We start from the raw sequence: 22,798 nt of genomic DNA, 5'->3' as shown, positions 1-22,798 counted from the left end.
GGCAAATATCTTAAAACTATAAATTGTAGAGATTGTGTTGACCTATATTGATTTAAAACACACACACACACACACACCCCTTACTTTCTGCCTTAGAATTAATATTAAGTATCAATTCCAAGGAAAAAGAGTGGCAAGGGCTAGGGTAAAGTGACTTGTCCAGAGTCACTCAGCTAAGAAGTGTCTGAGGTCATATTTGAACCCAGGACCTCTGGTCTCCAGACCTGGTTTTCCATTCACTGAGCCACCTAGACACCCTGTCCTATATTGCTCGAGGGAGGTTGCTTACCTGGTATTTCTCCATGTCAGTAAAATCACAGGGCTAGCCTTTGATGCCTATCATTAATAATTAAGATTTATTTTCTTTTCTTGTAATTAGAACTATTTTAGAGAATCCAGGATTTTTGTTTACCAGAAGCCAAAATCCTTTAATTTGGCTACTTTGGTTATTCAGAAATTATTTGCTGATTATCTCATATATAGAAAATCTTATACATCTCTGGGAGATAGATGCAAAGGAAACCCAATCCAAATTCTCCCTGGAATTTACAGCTTAATATGGGATCAAAGGCACAACACAAAAAATCAAATAACAGTGTAAGAGATCGGGCAAGGTAATTGGAGTTCAACTACTTTGACAGTCATCTGGAGGACTCTCTGAGAGGAGAGACACAAATGGAGCAGCCCTATCTATACAGGTGTTAGAGTCATTTGGAGGGAGCTTCTGCTGTACTGGCCTCTCCTCTTGGGGGATAAACTGAGAATGTGGTGCCCTGGGACTTTTCTACTTTGACACTAACACATTGTAAAATCTTTACAAGTGACTTTACACTTTCTAATTCCTTCTCTTCCGTTGTAAAATTGGGATGACAATCCTCCCTTAGTCTACCTCATAGTTATCTTGAGGCAAGTGCTTGTAAACTCTAAAGCACTCTTGAGAAATGTGAGTTGTTATTATTAATATGATTATTATCATTGTTTGCAGACCCTGAGATGGGGCTCAGGGATTGTACTGGGTCAAATCAGGCCAGGATCCCAGAGTCCCAGTTGCACTTCTCAATCTCAGCTCATGCTATGTTCCCCTAGGCTGGAGTTTTTTTTTATTTAAATTCTTTTCCTTTTTTAAAGCCCACCTAAAGAAAGATGGTACAGCAGAGAAGTAGGCATACTGGTTTGGGTGGCAGGAGATACGGGTGTTAGTTCCCTGGTTGCTGGTCACCTGCCTTTTCTGAGCTTCATCTTAATCTTCTGTGAAATGAATGTGGTGAACTAGAAGATCCCTGACATTCTCTCCAGCTCTGACATGTCATGCTCTGATTCTGAGATTTGATCTGACTTCATATATAGGACATACTAAAATTGGTTCACTTTTCCTCTCTGTTCTCATTGAATCTGGTGTGAAGCTGCTTGCCTCATTAGGTAACTAACAGAGGTTTTAGTTTGGGCTTTGTTGTTTTGCTTTTTAAAAATTAAAAAATAATAATAAAAATAAACCCATGATTGCTCAGCTTCAATAGTACTATTTTATAGTCTTAAAAGAGACCCTTCTTTTTCCAGAAGAACCGACTCCACATAATATCGTCAGCCCACCCTCTGGAGTTGCATACCCTGATGATGTCCTGGATTATGGCCTCAAGCCATACACCCCCCCTCCTAGTAACTCTGCAGATCCCATGGGCAAATACGGACAGCCAGATAGCATAGGGTCAAAATGCTACCTAGACCCTGCAAAGCCGATAGGGGCCTCGGCTTTGAGCCCTAGGATCGAGATCACTCCATCCCATGAACTGATACAGTCGGGTGGGTCCTTCCGCATCAGAGACACAGACCTTTTGGTAGATCATCAGCCCAACTCGGCCACTGCTAGCCCAAGGTTTACTCTGCCGGTCCCTGGCTTTGAGGGCTACCGGGATCCGCCTTGCTTAAGCCCCGCTAGTAGTGGCTCGTCTGCAAGTTTCATTTCAGAGACCAATTTCTCTCCCTACACATCACCGTGTGTCTCGCCCAATAATGGCCCTAGTGACGACCTTTGTCCACAATTACAAAACATCCATACTCATTATTCTCCTAGAACCTCTCCAATAATGTCACCACGAACAAGCATCACAGAGGAAACCTACTTGGGACGACATTCACCCTCGCCCCGTCCCAACTCCAGGTCTTCATCACCCGGTGCGAAGCGAAGATATTCATGTGCTGAGCTCTTCACTACTCAGCTGCCCTCCGCCTCGCCACACCAGTCTAGGACCCCCTCTCCACAGGCTTCGCCCAACATCTCGCTGAGGGAAGACGGACCTTCAGTCACTTGCACTCAGTTGCCCAACTCTACCATTCTTATGGACACCATGAGCAACCTTACCACAGATCCCCCTTGTGGCATCCCCTCCAAGATGTGGAAAACCAGCCCTGACCCATCACCAGTTCCCTCCCAAAAAACCAGCATGCCACGGCACACCATCTATCCAAGTGCTGATTATCGTGGCTCTTGTGAGCAGGAGGAAAGGAGGAACTCAGCTCCAGAGTCGATTTTATTGGTGCCCCCAAGTTGGCCAAAGCAATTGGTTCCTGCCATACCTATCTGCAGGTGAGTTGTATATTTTTAACATGACTCTGCATGCTGATTAGTTTTAAGCCTTTAGTTTTCAGTGTTTACTCAAGTTCAATAAATATTAATCATGCTTCCTACAGAGCACTGTGCTAGGCACAGGGGGAGATATAACCATATGAAATAAGCCACAGCTCTATTCATAAAATTTATGGGAGATCTTATGCGCACACAAATAACTATCACAGGAAATAGGACACATGAAGTACATGAAGAATATGCAAAGTGCTACTTGATTTTTATATAATAAATTAGACACATTTCTATCTAATGGATTGCATTTGGTGAAGCCATTTTACTTGATGAGATATTATTAAAATGGCTTTTCTAGTAAGCTGGGAAGACAAGTGGATGCACTAGGGGAAAGTGTCATGAGAACACCATCTCAGAGGATCTATGTCATTATGCATTATATATGACAAATGACTGGGGTTGAAGTACAAGGTCAGTCTGACCCAATTCTCAGTGTTGTGTTTTAATAACAAATGACTCCACCTGAATGGAACCAAATGACACTGAGTTAGAGTTATATTCTTAAGATCTTAGATTACTAGTGTGGATAACTATGGATGTGCTCTTTAATCTACATATCTTGGGGATGCATTTTAAAATGTTTCATTTGTTTAAAAAATAAAGAGCAACAAAAATTTGGGGAGGAAATGCAGGGAGGGAAGTCACATGGGCAGCAAAGGAGATCTGGGAGTTGAACACTTACTCTAATCTAGTACTGACTCATAGTATAGTGAGTATATATATATTATATATATCATATATATATACACATATATATATATATGATATATATATTTCATTAATTCAACTCTGTGACCTTGGGTAAGCTTATTTAACCTTTCTGTGACTGTTTCCTATCTGCCTGGTAAGATGATCTATAAGTTCCTTTTGAGTTCTAAAATGCCAGGATTCCAAGTTAACTGAATAGCTAATAAATATTTGACACTGTGCCAAGCTCTATAGAGTATAGCAGAGAAATGACCTCTGCCAACAATGAGTTTATAATCTAGTTTGAGTGGCAAAGGCATCCACAAATAAATCCCATTAGCAAATAATAATAATAACAGACATTATTGTAGCACTTTAAAATTTACAAAAAATAAAATATGCAATTATGGGACACTTAGAGTATAAATTAAACATAGGATAATAATTTTTTCTTTAAGGCACTAAGCTATTTAATTTTTTCAAGTCAATTTACCAAATATTTATTCAGCATGCAAAGCACTGGTGATGCAGAAACAAAAACTACAGAACATTTGCTCTAGATGAGGAATTTGCCTTCTACTGAAATCAAATACCAAAACTTGACACTCCTCTGAAATGTACTATGATTGTGAATGGCATGGGGAATCTTTAAAATTTATTTGTTTTGGGTGGGATAATTTGGGTCTAGATAGGGAAGGGAACACATTGACATTCTGGTTTGTTCTTTTAAATTTCCTTCAGCATCCCAGTGACTGCATCCCTTCCACCTCTTGAGTGGCCCCTTTCCAGTCAATCAGGGTCTTATGAATTGCGGATTGAAGTCCAGCCAAAGCCCCACCATCGGGCACACTATGAGACAGAGGGCAGTCGAGGGGCTGTCAAAGCTCCCACAGGAGGTCATCCTGTGGTCCAGGTATGAATTTGAATTCTTCTCCTACCCAGTGCTAGTACCAGATGATCCACCTTTTCTTCACAGCAGTCACGTACGAGATTTTGATTATAACCATTCCTTGGGAAAGAAGAATTCGTGTCAGTGGAGGTTAGCATACTGTTGGCATCCAGGCAGTTTTCATTGGTTTGGAACTGCTCTTGCAACCTAGAGGGTGCAGTGGATAGAGTGTGGGGCTTGAAGTCAGGAAGATCTGAATTTGAATCCAGCCTCAGACACATTACCTTTATGACCCTTTTTCTGTTTCAGTTCCCTCATCTGTAAAATGAGGAATAATATTTAGCATTGACCAACCATGGCTTTTGCGAGGATAAAATGAGGTATTAATGAAGTACTTTGCAAATCTTAAGTCACTATATATGATAGAAATGGTACTCACAATGGCCTTCTCATAACATTTTTCTTTCTGGCCACAAATTCTCAGAAATGATGTGTTTGATGAGGTTTCCAAAGTTTTGCCAACCATTTAGTCAAAAATTTTGTTTTGAGTTTATTATTGAGGTGTGGTTCTATCTCTTTCTTATCCAAATCTGTCTGGTGTTCCTACCACTGACCCAATCACAGATATTTCTTTAAATTTTCACATGTACATATGGCAAGCCTTTGTTTCTCTACAATGCTTAGGGGTTGTAGCATTCTGGTCATCTAATTATTCTAGCTAGCCAGGAATCACCACATACAATCCAGTGTGTGTCTCCATGTCAATATAGATCAGGGGGTCTTAACCTGGAATCTGTGTCCTTTTCTAAAAAAAATATCTTGATAGCTATTTTGATATAATTAGTTTCCTTTGTAATCCTAAGAATTTCATTTAATGCATTTAAAGACATTATTCAGAGAAGGGGTTCACAAGTTTCATCAGACTGCCCAAAGAATCCATGATACAACTAAAAAGTTAAGAATACCAGTTTTAGATTAAATCTCTACTAGTCTATGGATCTTAAACCTACTCCTAGCATGCGGGCTGTTCATCTGAAGCAGCTGGTGGCTTAGGGGATAGAGCACTGGACCTGGAATAAAGACCTGAGTTCATAATCCTGTCTCAGACATTACCAGCTGTGTGACTTTGGGCAAGTCACCTAACTGATGGCTTCCTGAGTTTCCTCAACTGTAAAATAGGGATAATAATATCACCTACCTTGCAGAATTGTTGTGAGCATAAAATGAAGTACTTCTGCCTGGAACATAGTAGATGCTTAATAAATGTTTGTTTCCACTTTCCCTTCCATCTACAGACAATCCCCATTCCATTAGACTAGGAAGGCAGGGGCTGTCTTTTGCCTCTTTTTGTATCCCCATTGCTTAACACAGTGCCTGACACATAGTAGGCACTTAATAAATGTTTTTTAACTGATTGATTGTTCTCAACCTTCCACATCCTATGATGCAGCCTTTGTTAGGCTTGTTTAATAAGCCTTGTATTTAGTGCCTCCTATGTGTGGCACAATGTGCTAAGTACTGGGAGAAATATGAAAGTAAGGAAGCATGGCCCCATATGTAATCACAATGAGAAATGAAGAGAAACAGAGATTCATAAAGTTAATAGGGCAAATAGAAAAATACTATAAACTTAAATTGAAGGTAAACACTGGGTTTGCGATTCTTGGTTGCCATCAGAGCTGGGGAACTTGTATGTTGCATCTTACCCTTGGTTTAACTTCATCCAGCTTGGGAGAAGACTGCCAAGAGGTTCGTATTGCTCACGTTAATGGTTGCGAAAATGCAACGTGGCTCTAAAAGTCTTTTGGCAGTATCATAAGAGGCTACATAGAAGTAGATAATTTTCTTTCTAAAAAATGAGATGTGATACTCTACTTCTTAGAGCAATTGGAATAAAGCCATGAATGCAAAATGTTCTGTAGGAAAGGGGAAGAAATTTGGGGAGGAATGCAGTTAGCAGTTGTATTTTGATAATTTCTCTTCTTAAAAGATTCAGCTGCATGGTGTCCCAACTGGGTTGATAGTCTTTGGGAATGTGACTGGCAATTATTTTTATTAGTCTAGTGCTGGTCAGTAGGTAAGAGGCAGAAATGAAAAAAAAAAGAGAGAGATTTAAGTAACTTAGTTTAATGCCTCTAATCTTTCCTTTTTCTATTTTTGGGACAGGATGCTGTGGTCCTTATGTAGACAAAAGTGCTATTCTTTTCAAAGAGAGTTTTGCAAGATCAGGCCTTAATGTTTCCTAAGTTCTTTATTTTACGGCCTCTAATAATATCACAACTGAGAATGATATGTATGAGTCCATTGTCATTTAGTCCTCTTGGCTGCCTATGATCATTATCAGATACTTGCACATAATATCCTCAGTGATGGACTTTTCCTAGCCCCCCCCCCCATTTGCTCATATAAAGAGACTTTTAAGAAAGTTATAATCACCATGTATTGTAATGACTGTACAATTACTATGTATTATTGGAATTATCATCAAATAAAAATATTACCTAAGAAACTACATTTTATCCTAGTATATAATTAGAAATATGAAACCTAATAATAATAACTTATGTTTCTGAGGTTCCATTTAAAAGTTAGAGAGGCAGTGTAGTAGAGAGGATAGTGACTGGCCTGAGCCCAGAAGACTTGGATTCAAGACCCACCTCTCACATTATACTGTTGTAGGATCTTGGACAAGTCATTTGTGTTATTCAGTCATTTTCAGTTGTTCTAGCTCTTTGTGACCCTATTTTGTTTTTTTTTTTTGGCAAAGATACTGGAGTAGTTTGTTATTTTCTTTTCTGACTCATTTTATAGATAAGTAAACTGAGGCAAAAAGGGTTAATTGACTTGCTCAGAGTTAAGTGTCTGTGACTGGATTTAAACTCACTATATATCTATTGTACCACCTAAATGTCTAAACAAATGACAAGTCATTTAACTTCTCAGTACTCTAGAGAACTCTCTTAATATTTTAAATTGCAGAGAACATTCCTTGTGTTGGCAGAGGGAGTTTTCTTATCTTGGAATTCTTTATATCAATGAAATCACTGATCCAGTCATTATCTGTATTTATTATTTACAAAGCACTTTCATATACATTTACCATCTAATCTTCATAGCATCTTTGTCAATTAGATAATGCAAATATTGTCATCCATGTTTTGCATAATGGAAACTGAGGCTCAAGAGAGAGGAAGCAACTTGCCAAAAGTACTCAGTTAGTGAGATTAAGACTAGAATTAAAGCATGATGCCTTAGTTTGGTGCTCTTCCCACTGACCTATATTATTTTGAGTTCACATTCATAGGTTTGATATTTTAGTCTTTTAAACAGATGTTCAGGCATATGGAGAAAATGTGGACAATTCCTTTATGTGGATGCATTACAAATGTTGAAAATATCAATTAGATTTAAGCCATGGTAAGAATTGTGGGTTTCATGTGGCCAAACACTAGGTCCCAGAGCTGCACCTGCAAGGTTTATGATATGAGAATCTGGACAAGACTAGTAAAAACCAAGCACTTTCATCTTATAAGAAAAAGCACATATAGATTTGGCAGTGATTTGAATCCACTGAATTTCAGCTTTTGGATTGTCTGCTACTCAGTTCAAATTATGTATAAAACAGGGCAGAAATAAACCAGACAAGAGGATTTTCTGGTTTTACTAAGCAGTGCTGTGATATTGAAAATAAACAGAAGCCTTTGAATAAATTGGTTGGGAGAAGGATTCATCTCTTTTCTCCTTTAATAACTAGTTAAAATTAGTGTTCAGAAAGTTCTTTCACTTCTCAAGCTGAAAATAGGAGGTTCATTTGAATTTGTTCTTATCACGGCCAAATAGTCCACCCAGTGGTAAATTTCTAGTTCCCATCCCTCATTTCCCAATCTCCAGACACTCCCTCATCCCTATTCTTCCCAAACTAGGAGAAAGAAGCAAAGGAAGTACATAGCTGACTTGTTACTCCAACTTTAGGAAAACTTCCTGTATAGGAGGAGGGCCCATTTAAAGCAGAAATGGACTTTTTCAGGCTATAGACAACAATGGCAAGGACAGAAATCCTTCTTGAGTAATCTTCTCTTTCTGTTCCTGCTTGTCAGTCAATAAAATGTTTATTTCATTTAGCAAGCATTTATTAAGAATAGACTATCTGTCAAGATACTATGCTAGGCTCTGAGGAGACAAAGACTAAAGGAAAAAAAATCATCTTTTCCCTCAAGTAGCTTACTTTCCATTGGGGATAGTGGGTGAGGAATGCAACATTTTTAGATAAGTAAGATAGTTTGAGAAATCAGAGTATTAACTAGAGGAATATAATGGAAAGAGATTTATATTTAGAGACCCTGGGTGTGAATTCTACTTCTACTGCTTACCCTGTATGACTTAGGAAATGAATTTAGTCACTTCCCTTCCTTGGGCCTCAATATTCATATTTTTAAAAAATGTTTTTATTTTTTTGGTTACATGTAGAAACAATTTTTGACATTTTAAAATTCAGATTTTCTCCTTCCCTACTTCTAACCCCACATCTGGTGGTGAATAGTCCTGATATGGGTTATACCTATACTTTCCATGTAATACATATTTCCATATTGCTTATGTCATGATAAAAGACACATCACACATGCAATAGAAATCTCATGAAGGATATACAGTGGAAGAGGGCATGCTTTGACCTGTACTCAGATTCCAATAGTTCCTTCTTTGGCTGTGGATAGCATTTTCTTCATGAGTTTCTTGTGGGTGTCTTAGAGTCTTGTTTTGCTGATAATGGTTTTAGTCCTTCACAGCTGATCATCATATGATATTTCTGTTACTGTATACATTGGTTCTCCTCAATTTTCTTCTGAGGATGCTGGACTAGATTCTCTCTAATAGCCCTTTCAATTCTAAAATCTATGATTCTATGGAATGGTCCAAGAAATCTTGGTGGAAGCACTGGGGCTTGTGCTGAGCCCTGAATGGCAGGAGTGATTTAGACATGTGAAAAAAAAGGTATTCTACTTGGGAGGAATGATACGAGCAAAGATGGGAAAATAAGAATTACCAGATATGCTTGCAGGATAAGATTATAAATAGAGCAGTCTTGGATTGGCTAGAACAGAGGATATATGTTGTGGTGTATCATGAAATAGAGTTGGATGGAAGGAGACCTCTTAAAAATAAATTTTTATGAGAAGAATTAATAGAAAATTTGATTTTGAAGGTATATAAATTTTAAATAGTAGGGGAGGCATTATGGTACAGTGGGGAAAATAATAGATTTAGAATTGGAGAACTTAAGTTCCAGTTCTGACTTTGATTCTGACTACTTTTATGACCTTGAGGAAGTCATTTATTGTCTCTGATCTCTGTTTCTTCATCTTTAAAAGAGAGGGTTGGACTAGGTGATTTCTAAAGGTTTTTCTTTTTCCAAATCTGTGTTTTTATGCTATGAGGCTATAGAAGGCATTGAAAGGCATGGCTATTTTATAAACATTAAGGAAATCTTTCTTATCTCAATGAAACAGTAAGCCAAAAACTTACTTTATGAGATTTAGATATTTCAAAAATAGTCTGATTAGAATTAGTATAAGATTTATAGATTAATTAGACTTAAGAAATAATAATAATAATTATTATTACTTGTTTAAACCCTTACCTTCCGTCTTATTGGCTCCAAGGCAGAAGAGTGTTAAGGTCTAGGCAATGGGGGTTAAGTGACTTGCCCAGGGTCACACAGCTAGGAAGTATTTGAGGTCAGATTTGAACCTAGAATCTCCTGTCTCTAGGCTTGGCTCTCAATCCACTGAGCCACCCAGCTGCCCCATTAAGATAAGAATTATAACAATATACTATTATTATCTTCATTTTAGACCATATCCATCTCCTCAATCTGGTTTATATAAAACTGGAATGTAATTTATAAAAAAAACATTTTCTCCTTTGAAGGAGATAGCATTTTAGGGATGTAGCCTATATTGAGCAACTACTGGTATTTGGACCATTTATTCAACAAACTTTTATTTTTTTCCAAAGCTAAAATGAAAAAAAAATCAGTTTATGTCCAGAAGGGGCTTACATTTTACTCAGGGGAGAGGAAGATAATTTATCATTTAAGTAAATAAATACAACATAATTGAGGTGGGAGAGTACACATATAGCTAGATGTTTTCTGTAGGAGGTGGTATCTGAGTTGAATCCTGGAGAAAGCTAAGAATTCTACAAGACAGAATCTGTAGCGGGATAGAACATTTCAGGGGGCTGTATCTGGCCCGCGGGCTGTAGTTTGCCCATCACTGGTTTAGGAAATGAGAAACTAAATTGAGAGAACAACAAACAGGTCACTTTTTTTGGAAAAGAATATATGAAGTGAAATGTGGAATGTCTCAAAAAGTAGGCTGAATCCAGATTTTGGGGAGATTTTAATGCTAAACTGAGGAGAATACTATATTCTAGGGGCAATAGAAAGCCACTTAGGATTCTTGAGCAAATTTATGCTCCAGAAAGATTTTTTTTTTGGTAGTTCTGTGGAGGGTGGATAGGAGAAGAAAGAGACTGGAAAGAGGGAAATCAACTTAGGTGCTATTGCAATACCCTACACGAGAGGTGACAAGGTCCTGAACTAAGGGGCAGCCAAGTGAACAGGCACAAAAGAGTCCTTGTACAGGTAGAGTTGACAAGACTTAGCAACTGATTAGTTGTAGGAAATGAATGAGAGTGAAAAGTTGAAGATGTCTGTGAGGCAATGAACCTGGGTGCCCTTGACAGAAAAATAGAAATTTGGACTAAGGATAGGGGTAAGTGAATTGTGCGCATTCTGTGACAGTGAATTCTGCTTTAGATAGGAGCCTCTGTTCCTCATCTGTATGTAATTGGGCTTGGACTGATTTCTATTTGGATGTGCCTCGGACTGATTTCCCCTTAGGCAGAGGAAGTAGTTCCAGACACGTCGGAATAAAATTCAGTCCAAGCTTGTCTGAATAACTAGTTACATATAAAATGAGACTAGATGACTTTTAAGGTTCCTTCCAGCTCTAAATCTGTGATTCTATGTTGGGATGCCTCTAGGACTTTTAGGTAGACATGTCCCCCCATGTAGTTGATGACATAGGATTAGAGCAACGAAATAGCTTTGAATTTTGATGGCCAGTGGGTTATTTAGAAGTAGGACAATCAAATTTAGAAGGAGAAGCAATGGAAATGAGGACATGAGGCTACCTCTGAATTAAACTGTCCGTAGACTAAAATGAGACCAGAAACTGACCCCTCAGACCTCAGACCAACAAATTATTTGATTACCGTCAACAAAATAGTTATTAAGTATCTACTTTGTGCACAGTCCAGTGCGGTGTTTGGGAAATAGAGATGAAAAATAATCCAGTTTCTACCATCAAGAAGCATACAGGGTAATAGAATGGTAACTCATTTTTGTATGCTTGGATCATTTACAAAATACTTTTTCTTAAAGAAATCCTGTGAAGTAGGTAAGGCAAGTAGTATTATATTTACTTTAAAATGAAGAAACAAGAACTTAAGGAGATGAATTGACTTGTCTACCATTACGTAGCCAGAAAGTGTCAGAGTCAGGATTTAAATTTGGACTTTCGGACTGCGAGTTCAGCACTCTCTCTAGCTATATCACACTATTTTAGATCTTGAAAACAGAAGGCTTCAGAAGTCCTTGAGAAATGAAAGTGACATGGGCTAAATGTCCTGAAATTTGGTATTCAGGTTCTCCTAACATGCATCTGTTCATCTTTGGCTCCCTCATCTCTTCCCTCTGTCTGGGACCAGGTGCTGTTTTCTCTAGCTGGAGGTTCTAGAGTCAACTTCAGATTTTAAGCCCATCTCTGGGCTACTCAGAAAGTGCTTTCCCAACTTTCCTATGTTGATCCACATATGATATAGAATTACACTGAATAGCTTATCTTGTAGTGACCCTAGCTGGCAGCTCATTACTAACAAACATTTTATCACACTTATGAAGGTCTCAGACCTTAAAGCTTCTCCCTTGGAAAATTGGTGATTTATATGAAAAGAATTTTCTAGAATCCTAGGAAAAGAACATCTGTTAGGGGTGAAAATGAAGTAAAACATTAATAACTGAGCAACTCTGATTTATTCATTCAATAAATATGAATTTCCTACTATGTATCAAAGCACAATACCTAATTCTGGGAAAGTTTTCAGAATTAAACAAGACACTCTGTTTTCCCTATGGATATTGTTGATTTTCAGGTATTTCATTTGTACCTGATTCTTCATGATCCCATTTAGGGTTTTCTTGGCAGAGATATAGAGTGGTTTTCCACTTCCTTCTCCAGATCATTTTAGAAATGAGGAAACCAAGGCAAAGAAGGTTAAGTGACTTGCCAGAGTTACATAGCTATTAAGTCTCTGAGACTAGATTTGAATTCTATGGATGAGGGAGACATTATGATTTAGTAGAAATAACACTGGACTGGAAACCAGAGGAGACCCGGTTTGAAACAGTGGCTGTACAGTCAAATTGTCACTGTGAACTTGAGTAAAAAGCATGTTTTATAAATTCCAGAATGTTAAAGCTAGAAGGGATTTTGAGTTTATCTAGTCCAATTCTCCCCCTTTTAAACTTCTTAATTTCTTCTTCTGTACCATGAGATCTGGACTCAGAGGCTCTTCAGACTTGAAAATGTTGCAAAAATTGATTTGACCAGCCAATAGACCACCAGGGCATATTTTGAGAACTATTGCTTTTGCTTTAAGGCTTTATAGTCTTGAAGGCTCTAGGAAGTGTTGCCATTATTTTAACTGCTTGTTGAAACAAGTGAATTTCCTTAGCTAAAGAGGAAAAGGTTGAATGACTTGATCTCAGAAGATTCCTTTTCTACAATGTGGTCCATGATTTTGTAATCTGTGACCTATGACTTAAAAAAAAACAAAACCCTTACCTTCTGTCTTAGAATCAATACTAAATATTGGTTCCAAAGTAGAAGAGTGGTAAGGGCCAGGCAATTAGGTTAAATGACTTACCCAGGGTCATACAACTAAGAAGTATCTGAGGTCATATTTGAATCTAAGACCTCTTGTCTCTAGGCCTGGCTCTTTACCCACTGAGCCATGCGACTGCCTCATGACCCATGACTTTTAAATAAAATGCTTTTACAGCTCTTTGGATTCAGGTGGATCTTATAACACAAGTAAGATAGGTTTCAGGAAACCATTTGGCTTTACTTATAAAGCAAAAGCAAGTATGTATTTCATTAGGTAGTAAGTAATGTACTATATGATAGCCAAATGGGCTTCCACTGAGAACTCATTTTATGGTGTATCTCCTCCAGTTAAAGTTGCTGCTGCCTCATTGGTCTTAGAGGTGACTAAGAGCTCTTCCAATTGAAGTTTAGGGTCAGAGAGGTACAAAACGACTTTGAGTATATGATTTAGGTGATGGACTTGGGCTATTTTTGTCCAAGAGCTAGTTAAGAAAAGGTGAGCAAAGTGCTGAAAACCTCATCAGCAGAGAATTGGCCACAAGCAAATCACAAACTCTGGTGGGGTGAGGATGATTTGCATACTCTGTACCAGGAGAGAGAAAACTCCTACACTGGGAAATCACAGATCTTTTCAAGTATTACAGAAAGATCATGTAACTGGGAGTTGTGAACAATGGGCCTAGGGGCTTTGTATTTTTTCCTGTGCCTTAATGTACAGTTTATTATATGACTGAATATTTTTTTAATCATGTTTGTCTTGTGTAAACATGTTGTAGCAGGCAAAAAAAAAAAAAAGCACTTTCGAGTCAGAAGACACTAGCTGCATGACCTTGGGCTGAGTAGATCCTTTTTCCTGTGTCTTCTTAGAGAAGGAGTTAGGATAGATGACATCTGAAGTCCCGTTCTAGCCACGACATTGTAGTATAAAGGCACATTATTATTATTTTTTGATTCAAACATATTTTATTTTCTCAATTACATGTAATAACAATTTTCAGCATACGTTTTGCAAAATTATAAGATCCAAATTGCTTCCCTCCATCTCTTCCCTCCCCCCTCTCAGAGCTGGTAAGCAATTTGATCTGGATTATACCTGCATTATCATGCAAAACATACTTGCATATCAGTCATTGTTGTAAGAGAATACTCATATAAAACCAAAACCCCCAAATTAAACCATAAATAAATGAATGGGAAAGACAGTATGTTTTGCTCTGTATCTGACCCCACCCATTCATAAAAGCACATTATTAAACTATGGAGGGGCAGCTGGATGGCACAATGGATAGTCAGGCCTGAAGCTGGGAGGTTCTCGGTTTAAATCTAGCCTCAGACACTTCCTAGCAGTGTGAACCTGGGCAAGTCACTTAACACTTTACTGTTCTTCTGTCTTGGAATCTATACTTAGTATTGATTCTAACATAGAAAGTAAAGGTTTTTAAAAAATAAAAATAATAATATGGATACTCTGACTTTACTCTGGGGCTTGAGAGAGAAGCTCAGCCTGTTAGTCATCATATGAGAGAGGAGAGAGAGATAGAAAATCAATCAACCAATCAATATATCTTTAGTAATCACCTACTGTATACTGGGCATTGTGCTAAGCACTAGGGATGGATACAAAAAGAAGAATCCCTGCCCTCATGGAACTTACAATCTAATGGGGGTGCCAACATGCAAACAAATATATACAAAGCAAACTGTGTACAGGATTATAACTAGAAAATAATTAACAGAGGGAAGGCACTAGAATGAAGAGAGATTGGAAAATAGTGTGTGCATTTATGCTCTAACTTTTTCCTTCAAATGTCATGGGGCCATTGGGACAACTTGGGACATTCTTAACCAGGCATGTATAAAATCTTTCACTGCCTTTGGTGCCGGGCTGCGTGCTTGCAGGAGACCTCCTCTATCCGCAGTTGACACACACACGTGATGCCTTTTATTCTTTCAGAGTCTGTATGTGTTCTTTATGCCATGACCTCTTTATTAACATTCATCATTTTCTAATTTTGTTCCTTGAATGAGACTCACATCCCCTTTTGGAAGACTTGGTGCTCCATTGAGAACAAAGTTATTAACTGAGGAAGGCAAAGCAGTAAACCAACATAGGAAAAGGGGGAGGTGATACCAGCTTAGAGGTTTATTGTTTTATCTTCAATAGAGCAACTGCCATTCATTGTAGTGAGGAAAAGATGTTAGGATTCAAATATAGGCTTTTCCTAGAAGAACAAGAAAGCTCAGTTATGCTTTTGCTAGGGCAAAGGAAGGAGAAAGTCTAAAAGATTAAGTGTATACTATATTTGTATTGGAGTTTGTGTTGTATGTTGAATAAAATTGGAGTAAGAGACCCTCTACATTAAAAAAATGTATTTTTTAAAACTCTTACTTTCTGCCTTAGAATCACTACTAAGTATCCATTCTAAGGCAGAAGGACAGTGAGGGCTAAGCAATTGGGGTTGTCACTTGCTCAGGGTCACACAGCTAGGAAATATCTGAGGTCACATTTGAACTCAGGATTTCCAAACTCTAGACCTGGCTCTCCATCCACTGAGCTACCTAGATGCCCCATAAGAGCCTTTTTTAAAGCCAATGGCTTTTAAAGCTAGAAAGGATCTTAGAGATCCTATAATCCACAGGTTTTTAAATCTTTTTTTGTATTATACACCCCTTTTAGCAGTCTCATGAAGCCTTCTCAGAATAAAGTTTTTAAATACATAATACAAAACACATAGAATTTAAAAGGAAACCAATTATATTGAAATATATTAGAGGAATGTTGGGGAAAATATTGGGGGGAAAAACACCAGTTCACAGACCTTTTGGAAGAATCTTTGCTAATCTTCCCATCTTATATATTAAGAAACTGAGTCACAGAGAGGGGAAATAATTTCACCCAAGGTCACATGTATGTGACATACTGTTGACAGTATTACAGCATTATTACAGTTTTACAATATTACAGAAAAGATTTGTATTAAAATTCAGAAAATGTTTGCAGGGCTGATTAGAAATGTAGAGACTGAGACAAATCTTCTAGCTGGGAACCTCTGTATCCCTCCTCATATAAAGAATCTAAGAAGACATGTGGCTGTTTAAAGTTCTGGCAGTCTCAAAGAATAAGCCTCATGCCCCCTTCTCTCCCCAGGGTGTTTATTCTGTTGTATTGAGTTATTTGGGTAGCAGAGGGAAACCTAGGATTGCCCTCAGAAATACTTTCCAATTTCCCCTATGCAGTGGGCATTTATAGAGTTTACCAACTTCCCAGTCCAGAGTAAAGTGAAAACTTTTCCTGAGAATGAGTTCTGCCCATCTATGTCTTTTTTGGTTGTTGTAGTGGAGTCTCACTCTTGAAAGTAAGCTGCTGTCTGAAGGCCAGGCCTTTGCACGCAAGCTGATTCCCATATCCTCCTGTCCCTTTATCCTGTGGTTTAAAATTATGATACCGCTTCCTCCTCTTCACGTGTTTGGCCTGGAGAGTTTGGCAAGGTCTGGAAAGGAGCCTGTGCTGGGGGTGTGCTTTCAGGGTAGCAGAACAATAGCTGGTCTGTACAGACCCACAACCTGTGGCCCGAGGAGGCTGGCTGCTTTTGTGCCTTTGTGCTGTTCCTGCTCTGATGATAGGTTGGGCAAACAATCCAACAAATGGCTGTGTGTGGAGGACAACTTGGGTAGTCGGCACACTCTGCCTGATTTCCAAGTGAGCAAAGGAGCAGAGGATAGGGTTTTCTTCTTCACTACACAATAGACCAGAGAGGCACTAGGAGCAGCCTGGGAGACCACCTAGTTTCACTCACTCATTTTCTTGTCAAGGATACTGAGGTGCAGAGAGGTAGAGACTTGCTCAAGTCACATAGAGTTAAGGGCAGGTAGAAAAATGGGCATCCCTGTTAAGTGTCTCTTTCACAATACTGGACAAATCAAGTCCAAGGCTAGTTCATGAACTATTTTTCCTTTTGGTAAAAAAAAAATCCCCAAAGAGACTAAATAAATAAACTAAGCAGAGAACTGTATTTAATATAATAGGGATGTTCTTGAAAAACTTTCTTCTTCCACTCCATCTTCTGGGTCCAGCTAACTGAGGCGTAAATTAGACTCAGTTTCCCAAGAAGGAATTTCAATTAATCTTACAAGTATCTCTCATTTAATAGGTTCCATCTTTTTTTTATTTTTTTAATTAATTTTTTAAATTTAGAATATTTTCCCATGGTTACATGATTCATGATCCCCTTCCCCCTCCCCAGTCTTTCTTTCCCCCTCCTGAAGCTGAAAAGAAATAGGTTCCATCTTTTGCAATTAATTTTTGTAAAATCTCAGAACTCAAGATTCTGGGGAACTTCAGATGTCATTTAGACCAACTCTATAGTATTCCCCCAAACCTTTCAACTGATATTATTAGCTTGGACACTCCAGTGATGAGGAGCTTACTACTTACAGAAACAGCTCGTTCTACCTTTGGAGACCTTTAATTGTTTTTCCTCATTTCAGGTTGAATGTAATTTTCTGTAATTTCCACTAATTTGGTCCTAGTTTTTGTCTTCTGCAAAAAAGCAAAATTGTTCCAAGGCCAATCTTTGTTAATGAATCCTGTTTTTTCCCCCATTGATCTTTGTTATAAAATTGCACATATATGTTGTTGAGTCATTTCCAACTCTTCTTGGCAAAGATATTGGAGTGGTTTGTCATTTCCTTCTCCAGCTCATTTTATAGATGAGAAAACTGAGGCAGAGTTAAGCGACTTGCCTGGGGTCACACAGTATTTGTCTAAGGCCAGATTTGAACTCTGGTCTTCTTGACTCCAGGTCTGGTGTTCTATAAACGCTATGCCACCCAGCTGTGCTTACAAATATATACCAATGAGAAAAGTTGTTGATATTTTGTTAGTAAATATTATGTATGTACTATGTCCCAGTAGGAGGAGCAGCATGGTACAGAAGATGTAGAATTTATCTTAGAGTTTTGAAGACCTGGGTCCACGCCTCACTTCTGACTGTGTGATCTTGGTCAAGTTGTGCCCCAGCTATTCTCTTGCTGTCAGGGACCATGATCTTGGAAGGTGGCTGTAGCAGAGACAATTGTACCTGTGCATCCCTGACCTAGGGATGCTCTGCCCCAGGCTCTGAAGTCCCCCTGAGCTGGGGGGAGAGTGAGTTCTTGAAGGGGAATGGGGGAGGTCTATGGAAAGAGACCACTGACTGGAAGCAAGTATAAGCCTGTACAATTCAGAGCATTTGCCGATCTGCAATGGAACTGGGAGTTTCTTCACTGGACAACTCTCTCCACTGATGAAATCATAGATCAGAACAAAAAGTAAAATAAAACAAGTAGCTCTACTGAGTCAATTGGATAAAAGCTCACCAAAAATTTTTGCAAGAGTTTTTTAAAAGTTAAAAAAATGTATTAAGTAAAAATTTATTTTCAGGCAAAAAGATTAAGAATAATATTTGATATATTTGTTACATTTGAAGACCGAGATTTAAATATACCTCTCAGAACTTTGGGTTCCAGTCTGTCCTTTTTGGAGAGGGAGCCTTCCCTAGGAATTATTGGATTGGGACTAGGATAGTCAACTTTCTATTCTCAAGGTAATGATTTGTTTACTTAATTAATGGCTAGTATCCTCCTTAGGGACTGCTGGCTCAGCAAAACAGTATTAACAGAGTCTGGCAAACTGTTTCTTTTTGTCAGACGTGGTTCAATTAATAGAATGTAATAGCCTGAGCTGGATATTTTAACTATTGTTAGCAGCAGGCAAAAGTCAACAGGTAAAAGATATCAGCATTACACTTGAAAATCCTTAGGTCCTGAGGTGTTGATATTCCTTAAAATGAATTTGTGCATTAAACCATGAAGTCATTAAGTTTCATGCTAAAGGTCAAACAGACCGTGGGCCTGTTATTGGCATAAATCTAGTGGTAGTTTAGACCCCTGTTTTAGAGATGAAGAAACTGAGGCCCAGGAGATTAAATGACAGATTTATTAAGACTTAGAGATGGGATTTGAACCCAGGTCTTCTGATGCTAGAACCAATGCTCTTTAAAATAAAAGCCTTCTTTCTTAGAATTGATGCTAAACATCAATGCTAAAGCAGAAGAGTGGTAAGGGCTAGGCAAATGGGATTAAGTGAATTGCCCAGGGCCACACAGCTAGGAAATGTGTGAGGCCAGATTTGAATCCAGGACCTCCTATCTCCAGACCTGGTATTCTATCCACTGAGCTTCCTAGCTACCCCTAGGCAATGTTCTTTGAATATTAGCATTAAGTTTGAAATTCTATTATTTACATTTCTATTAAACAAGGTATATTTATTTATATTTGAAAATAGAGAATTAAGGATGTTAGATTTATTTAGGGATATCTATAGGAATTTATAATTCACTCATGGCCACTGATTATGTATTAATTCATATATTCAACAAATATTTTCAGAGTACAGGGTGCTCAGCTCTATGCTAGATGCTGCTGGGGAGAAAAGAAGAATAAGAATAAGACAGTTCCTGTCCTCATGGAGTTAAGCAGGCAGGAGGAGGAACAAAACTTGTATACAAATAACTATGATTGAAGGAAGAGTGTGGAAGTGCCTCAACTCTCACATGTTTGTTAAGGGGGGCATATAACTTCTGTCTGGAGCAGGGGATTAAGGATATCATTGAAGAGGTGGGTTTCAAGAAAGATGAGTTAGAAATAAACAGGCATAACTTGGAGGAGAGGACCATTCAGGCAAAGGGAACAAGGTGATAAAAGGCACAGTGGCAATTAAAGGCAGCTAATATTTAGGGAACATAATCTAATTCAGTTTGATTGGAACTTAAGGGGCACAAATAGAAGTAGTAGAATAGAGGTCCATAGAGGTAGGTTAATGTCAAGTCATGGAGGGCTCTATATACTGACTGAATGAGTCTAGATTTAATGCAGTAAGTAATGGGGGCCCACTGAAGATTTGTAATGACAAGATCAGAGTAGACTCTGAGTTTTAAGAAGATGGCTCTGGCAGCATATTCGGGATGGATGAAGTAGGGAGACCACTTGGAGGCTATGGGATAATTTAAGTAAAAGATAATGAGTGTTGAAGGAGTATAATGGACTGTGGGAGTAGGATTATAAGAATCTAGTGTTAAGTAGATTTTTGTTGCAAGAGAAGTTATTTTGTCAGCAAAGGCAAATTTTAAGGGAGAACATATTCTTTGGAAGTGGATTCAACTCCTCTAGAGGGGATGAAGGTTTAACTAGATCAGGGGTCAGCAACCTTTTTGGCTGTGAGAGCCATAAACGCCACATTTTTTAAAATGTAATTTCATGAGAGCCATACAGTGCTCACAGTACACGCTCCTGTAACAGCGCCTGAAAAAAAAATTGACTTTATGGCTCCTGCAGAAAGAGCCGTATCTGGCCCTCGAAAGAGCCAGATATGGCTCGAGAGCCATATGTTGCTGACCCCTGAACTAGATGATTTTTAAGGTCCTTGTTGACTCTTAAAGACTCAGAGACTAAAAAAATAGGACTAAATGATACATTGAGCTGCTTTTAAATTTTATATTGCTGGGTTTTTTTTTGTTGTTGTTAACTAAAATTGAACGTTGTTATTTGAATCTTGTGATTCATGGGCAAAATGAATTAATTTTAAAAACTGTCAGTTTAGACCTAAGAGCTATAGCTGACTATGTCTATAAGGACCTATTTCCTTAGGCATATTTAGAACATAAAAGAAAAATCAAGTGCTACCATACATCTGATAGTCAAGCAACTGGCAATTGATTTCATTGTTCAACTCTAGTGTGTCATTTCCTGTGGCATCTCTGCAGATTTCTTTTGACTCAGATTAGTGGGTGTTGCTTAGTCAGGGGCACCTAAATTTAGTACTTTCTGAAGCAAAGATTCCATCTTCTCTGAGTTGACCCTCTTATCTTGAACTCTAGGCTAATTTTTGGCTATGCCAGAATCAATGGTGTGTTTCCCAGCTCTCTAAATTAGCTCAAGGAATGACTCAACTTGTTCCCTTATAGAATCATTGTTGGGACCTTAAAGATTTAGTCTGATTCTTTAATTTTACAAATGAGTATGCTGAGGCCCAGAGAGGATAGGTCATAGACCATAGGAATCTAAAGTCAGAGGGAAATTTAGAGATCAACTAGTTCAACTCTGTAATGGAAAGAACACTGACCTTAGTTCAAATTGTGCTTCTGATAAGCAGTGTGCCATAGTAGATAGGGCCCTGACCTTGGAGACAGGAAAATCTTAGTTCAAATCCCATATCACATACTTACTAGTTTCATAATGTGGGGTGAAGATACTTGGGCTTCAATTTCCTTGTATTTGAAATGAAATGGAATCATAGGAATAAAAGAAGCTTTTTTGTCAACAAGGTCAAACTTCAAGGGAGAGAATATCCTTTAGATTTAGATTTGCCTCCTCCATAGACAATGCTAGAGGGCCAGCCTAGATTCAGGAAGACCTGAGATCAAACCTGACCTCAAGGCACTTACCAGCTTTGTGACCCTGGGCAAGTCATTCAGCCTCTGTCTGCCTGAGTTTCCTTACCTGTAAAATGAGATGGAGAAGGAAGATGACAAACCATTCCAGTGTCTTTGCCAAGAAAACTCCAAATGGGGTCACAGAGTCAGATGTAACTGAAACTACAGAAGAGAGGAAATGAAGAATAATTTTTATATTATTATATGTATATAATATTATAATGTTACATATTATAATATTTATAATAGATGATTTTTAAGGGCTCTTTTGACTCTCAAGCCTTTAAGATGGTTGGGATTGATGGCCTCTAATATTCCTTCCAGCTCTGAATCAATGATTCTATCACCTAACATATAAACTTGGGTAGATCTTTTCACATCCCCATGCCTCCATTTTCTCCTCTATAAAAAGAGAGGTTGGACTAAATGTAATGGTCCTAGAGTACCTCCACACTTTAAAGTTTTAATCATTTATTTTATTTTATTTTAAACTCTTACCTTCTATCTTAGAATCAATACTGTGTTGACATTGAATCCAAGGTATAAGTGACTTGTCCAGTATCACACAGCTAGGAAGTGTCTGAGGATGGATTTGAACCCTGGTCTTCCTGACTCCAGCTCTCTATTCACTGAGCCACCTAGCTGCCCCTAATCATTCATTTTATTTTATTTTATTTTTAAAATTTTTTTTCCACATTTACAGGATTCATTTCCCCAGAGCCAATAAGCTAATCATTCATTTTAAAGATAAAGAAACTAAAACCCAGAGGAGTTACATCATGGCATGTTAGCACTAGAAGAAAACTTGGAAATTATCTAGTTCAATCCTCTTTTTTAAAGTTGAAACTAAGATTCAGAGAGGTTAAATGATAGGACTTTAGTTCTAGGGGAGATCTTCAAAAGTGTCTTGCCCAGGATTTCTTAAACTTTTTGTGTGTGTGTGTCATGATGTGCTGGTAAATATTTAGCAGTTCTTTCTACGAATATGTTTGTGTCTGTACACATGCTATCATTCAGTCAATTCAGTCATATCCTACTTTTTTGTGACCCCTTTTTGGGGTTTTCTTTGCAAAGATACTGGAATAGTTTTCCATTTCCTTCTCTAGCTTATTTTACAAATGAGGAAACTGAGACAGACAGGGTTAAGTGGCTTGCTGAGGGT

General features: G+C 38.1%; 1 protein-coding gene across 1 annotated transcript in view; it reads left to right on the top strand.

Annotated features, from left to right (window-relative positions):
- Positions 1–2,069: 2,069 nt before the first annotated feature.
- NFATC2 (nuclear factor of activated T cells 2) overlaps positions 2,070–22,798 on the top strand; it is a 160,782-nt gene continuing 140,053 nt past the window's right edge. Inside the window, exons 1-2 of the mRNA XM_044663831.1 lie at positions 2,070–2,584; positions 4,067–4,238. Coding sequence (XP_044519766.1) covers positions 2,085–2,584; positions 4,067–4,238 — 672 coding nt within the window. The 5' untranslated portion in view covers positions 2,070–2,084. The remainder of the gene's footprint in view (positions 2,585–4,066; positions 4,239–22,798) is intronic.

Source organism: Gracilinanus agilis, chromosome 2 (genome assembly GCF_016433145.1).
Source record: "Gracilinanus agilis isolate LMUSP501 chromosome 2, AgileGrace, whole genome shotgun sequence".
NCBI lineage: Eukaryota > Metazoa > Chordata > Mammalia > Didelphimorphia > Didelphidae > Gracilinanus > Gracilinanus agilis.
This window is presented reverse-complemented; position numbering and strand designations above follow the sequence as displayed.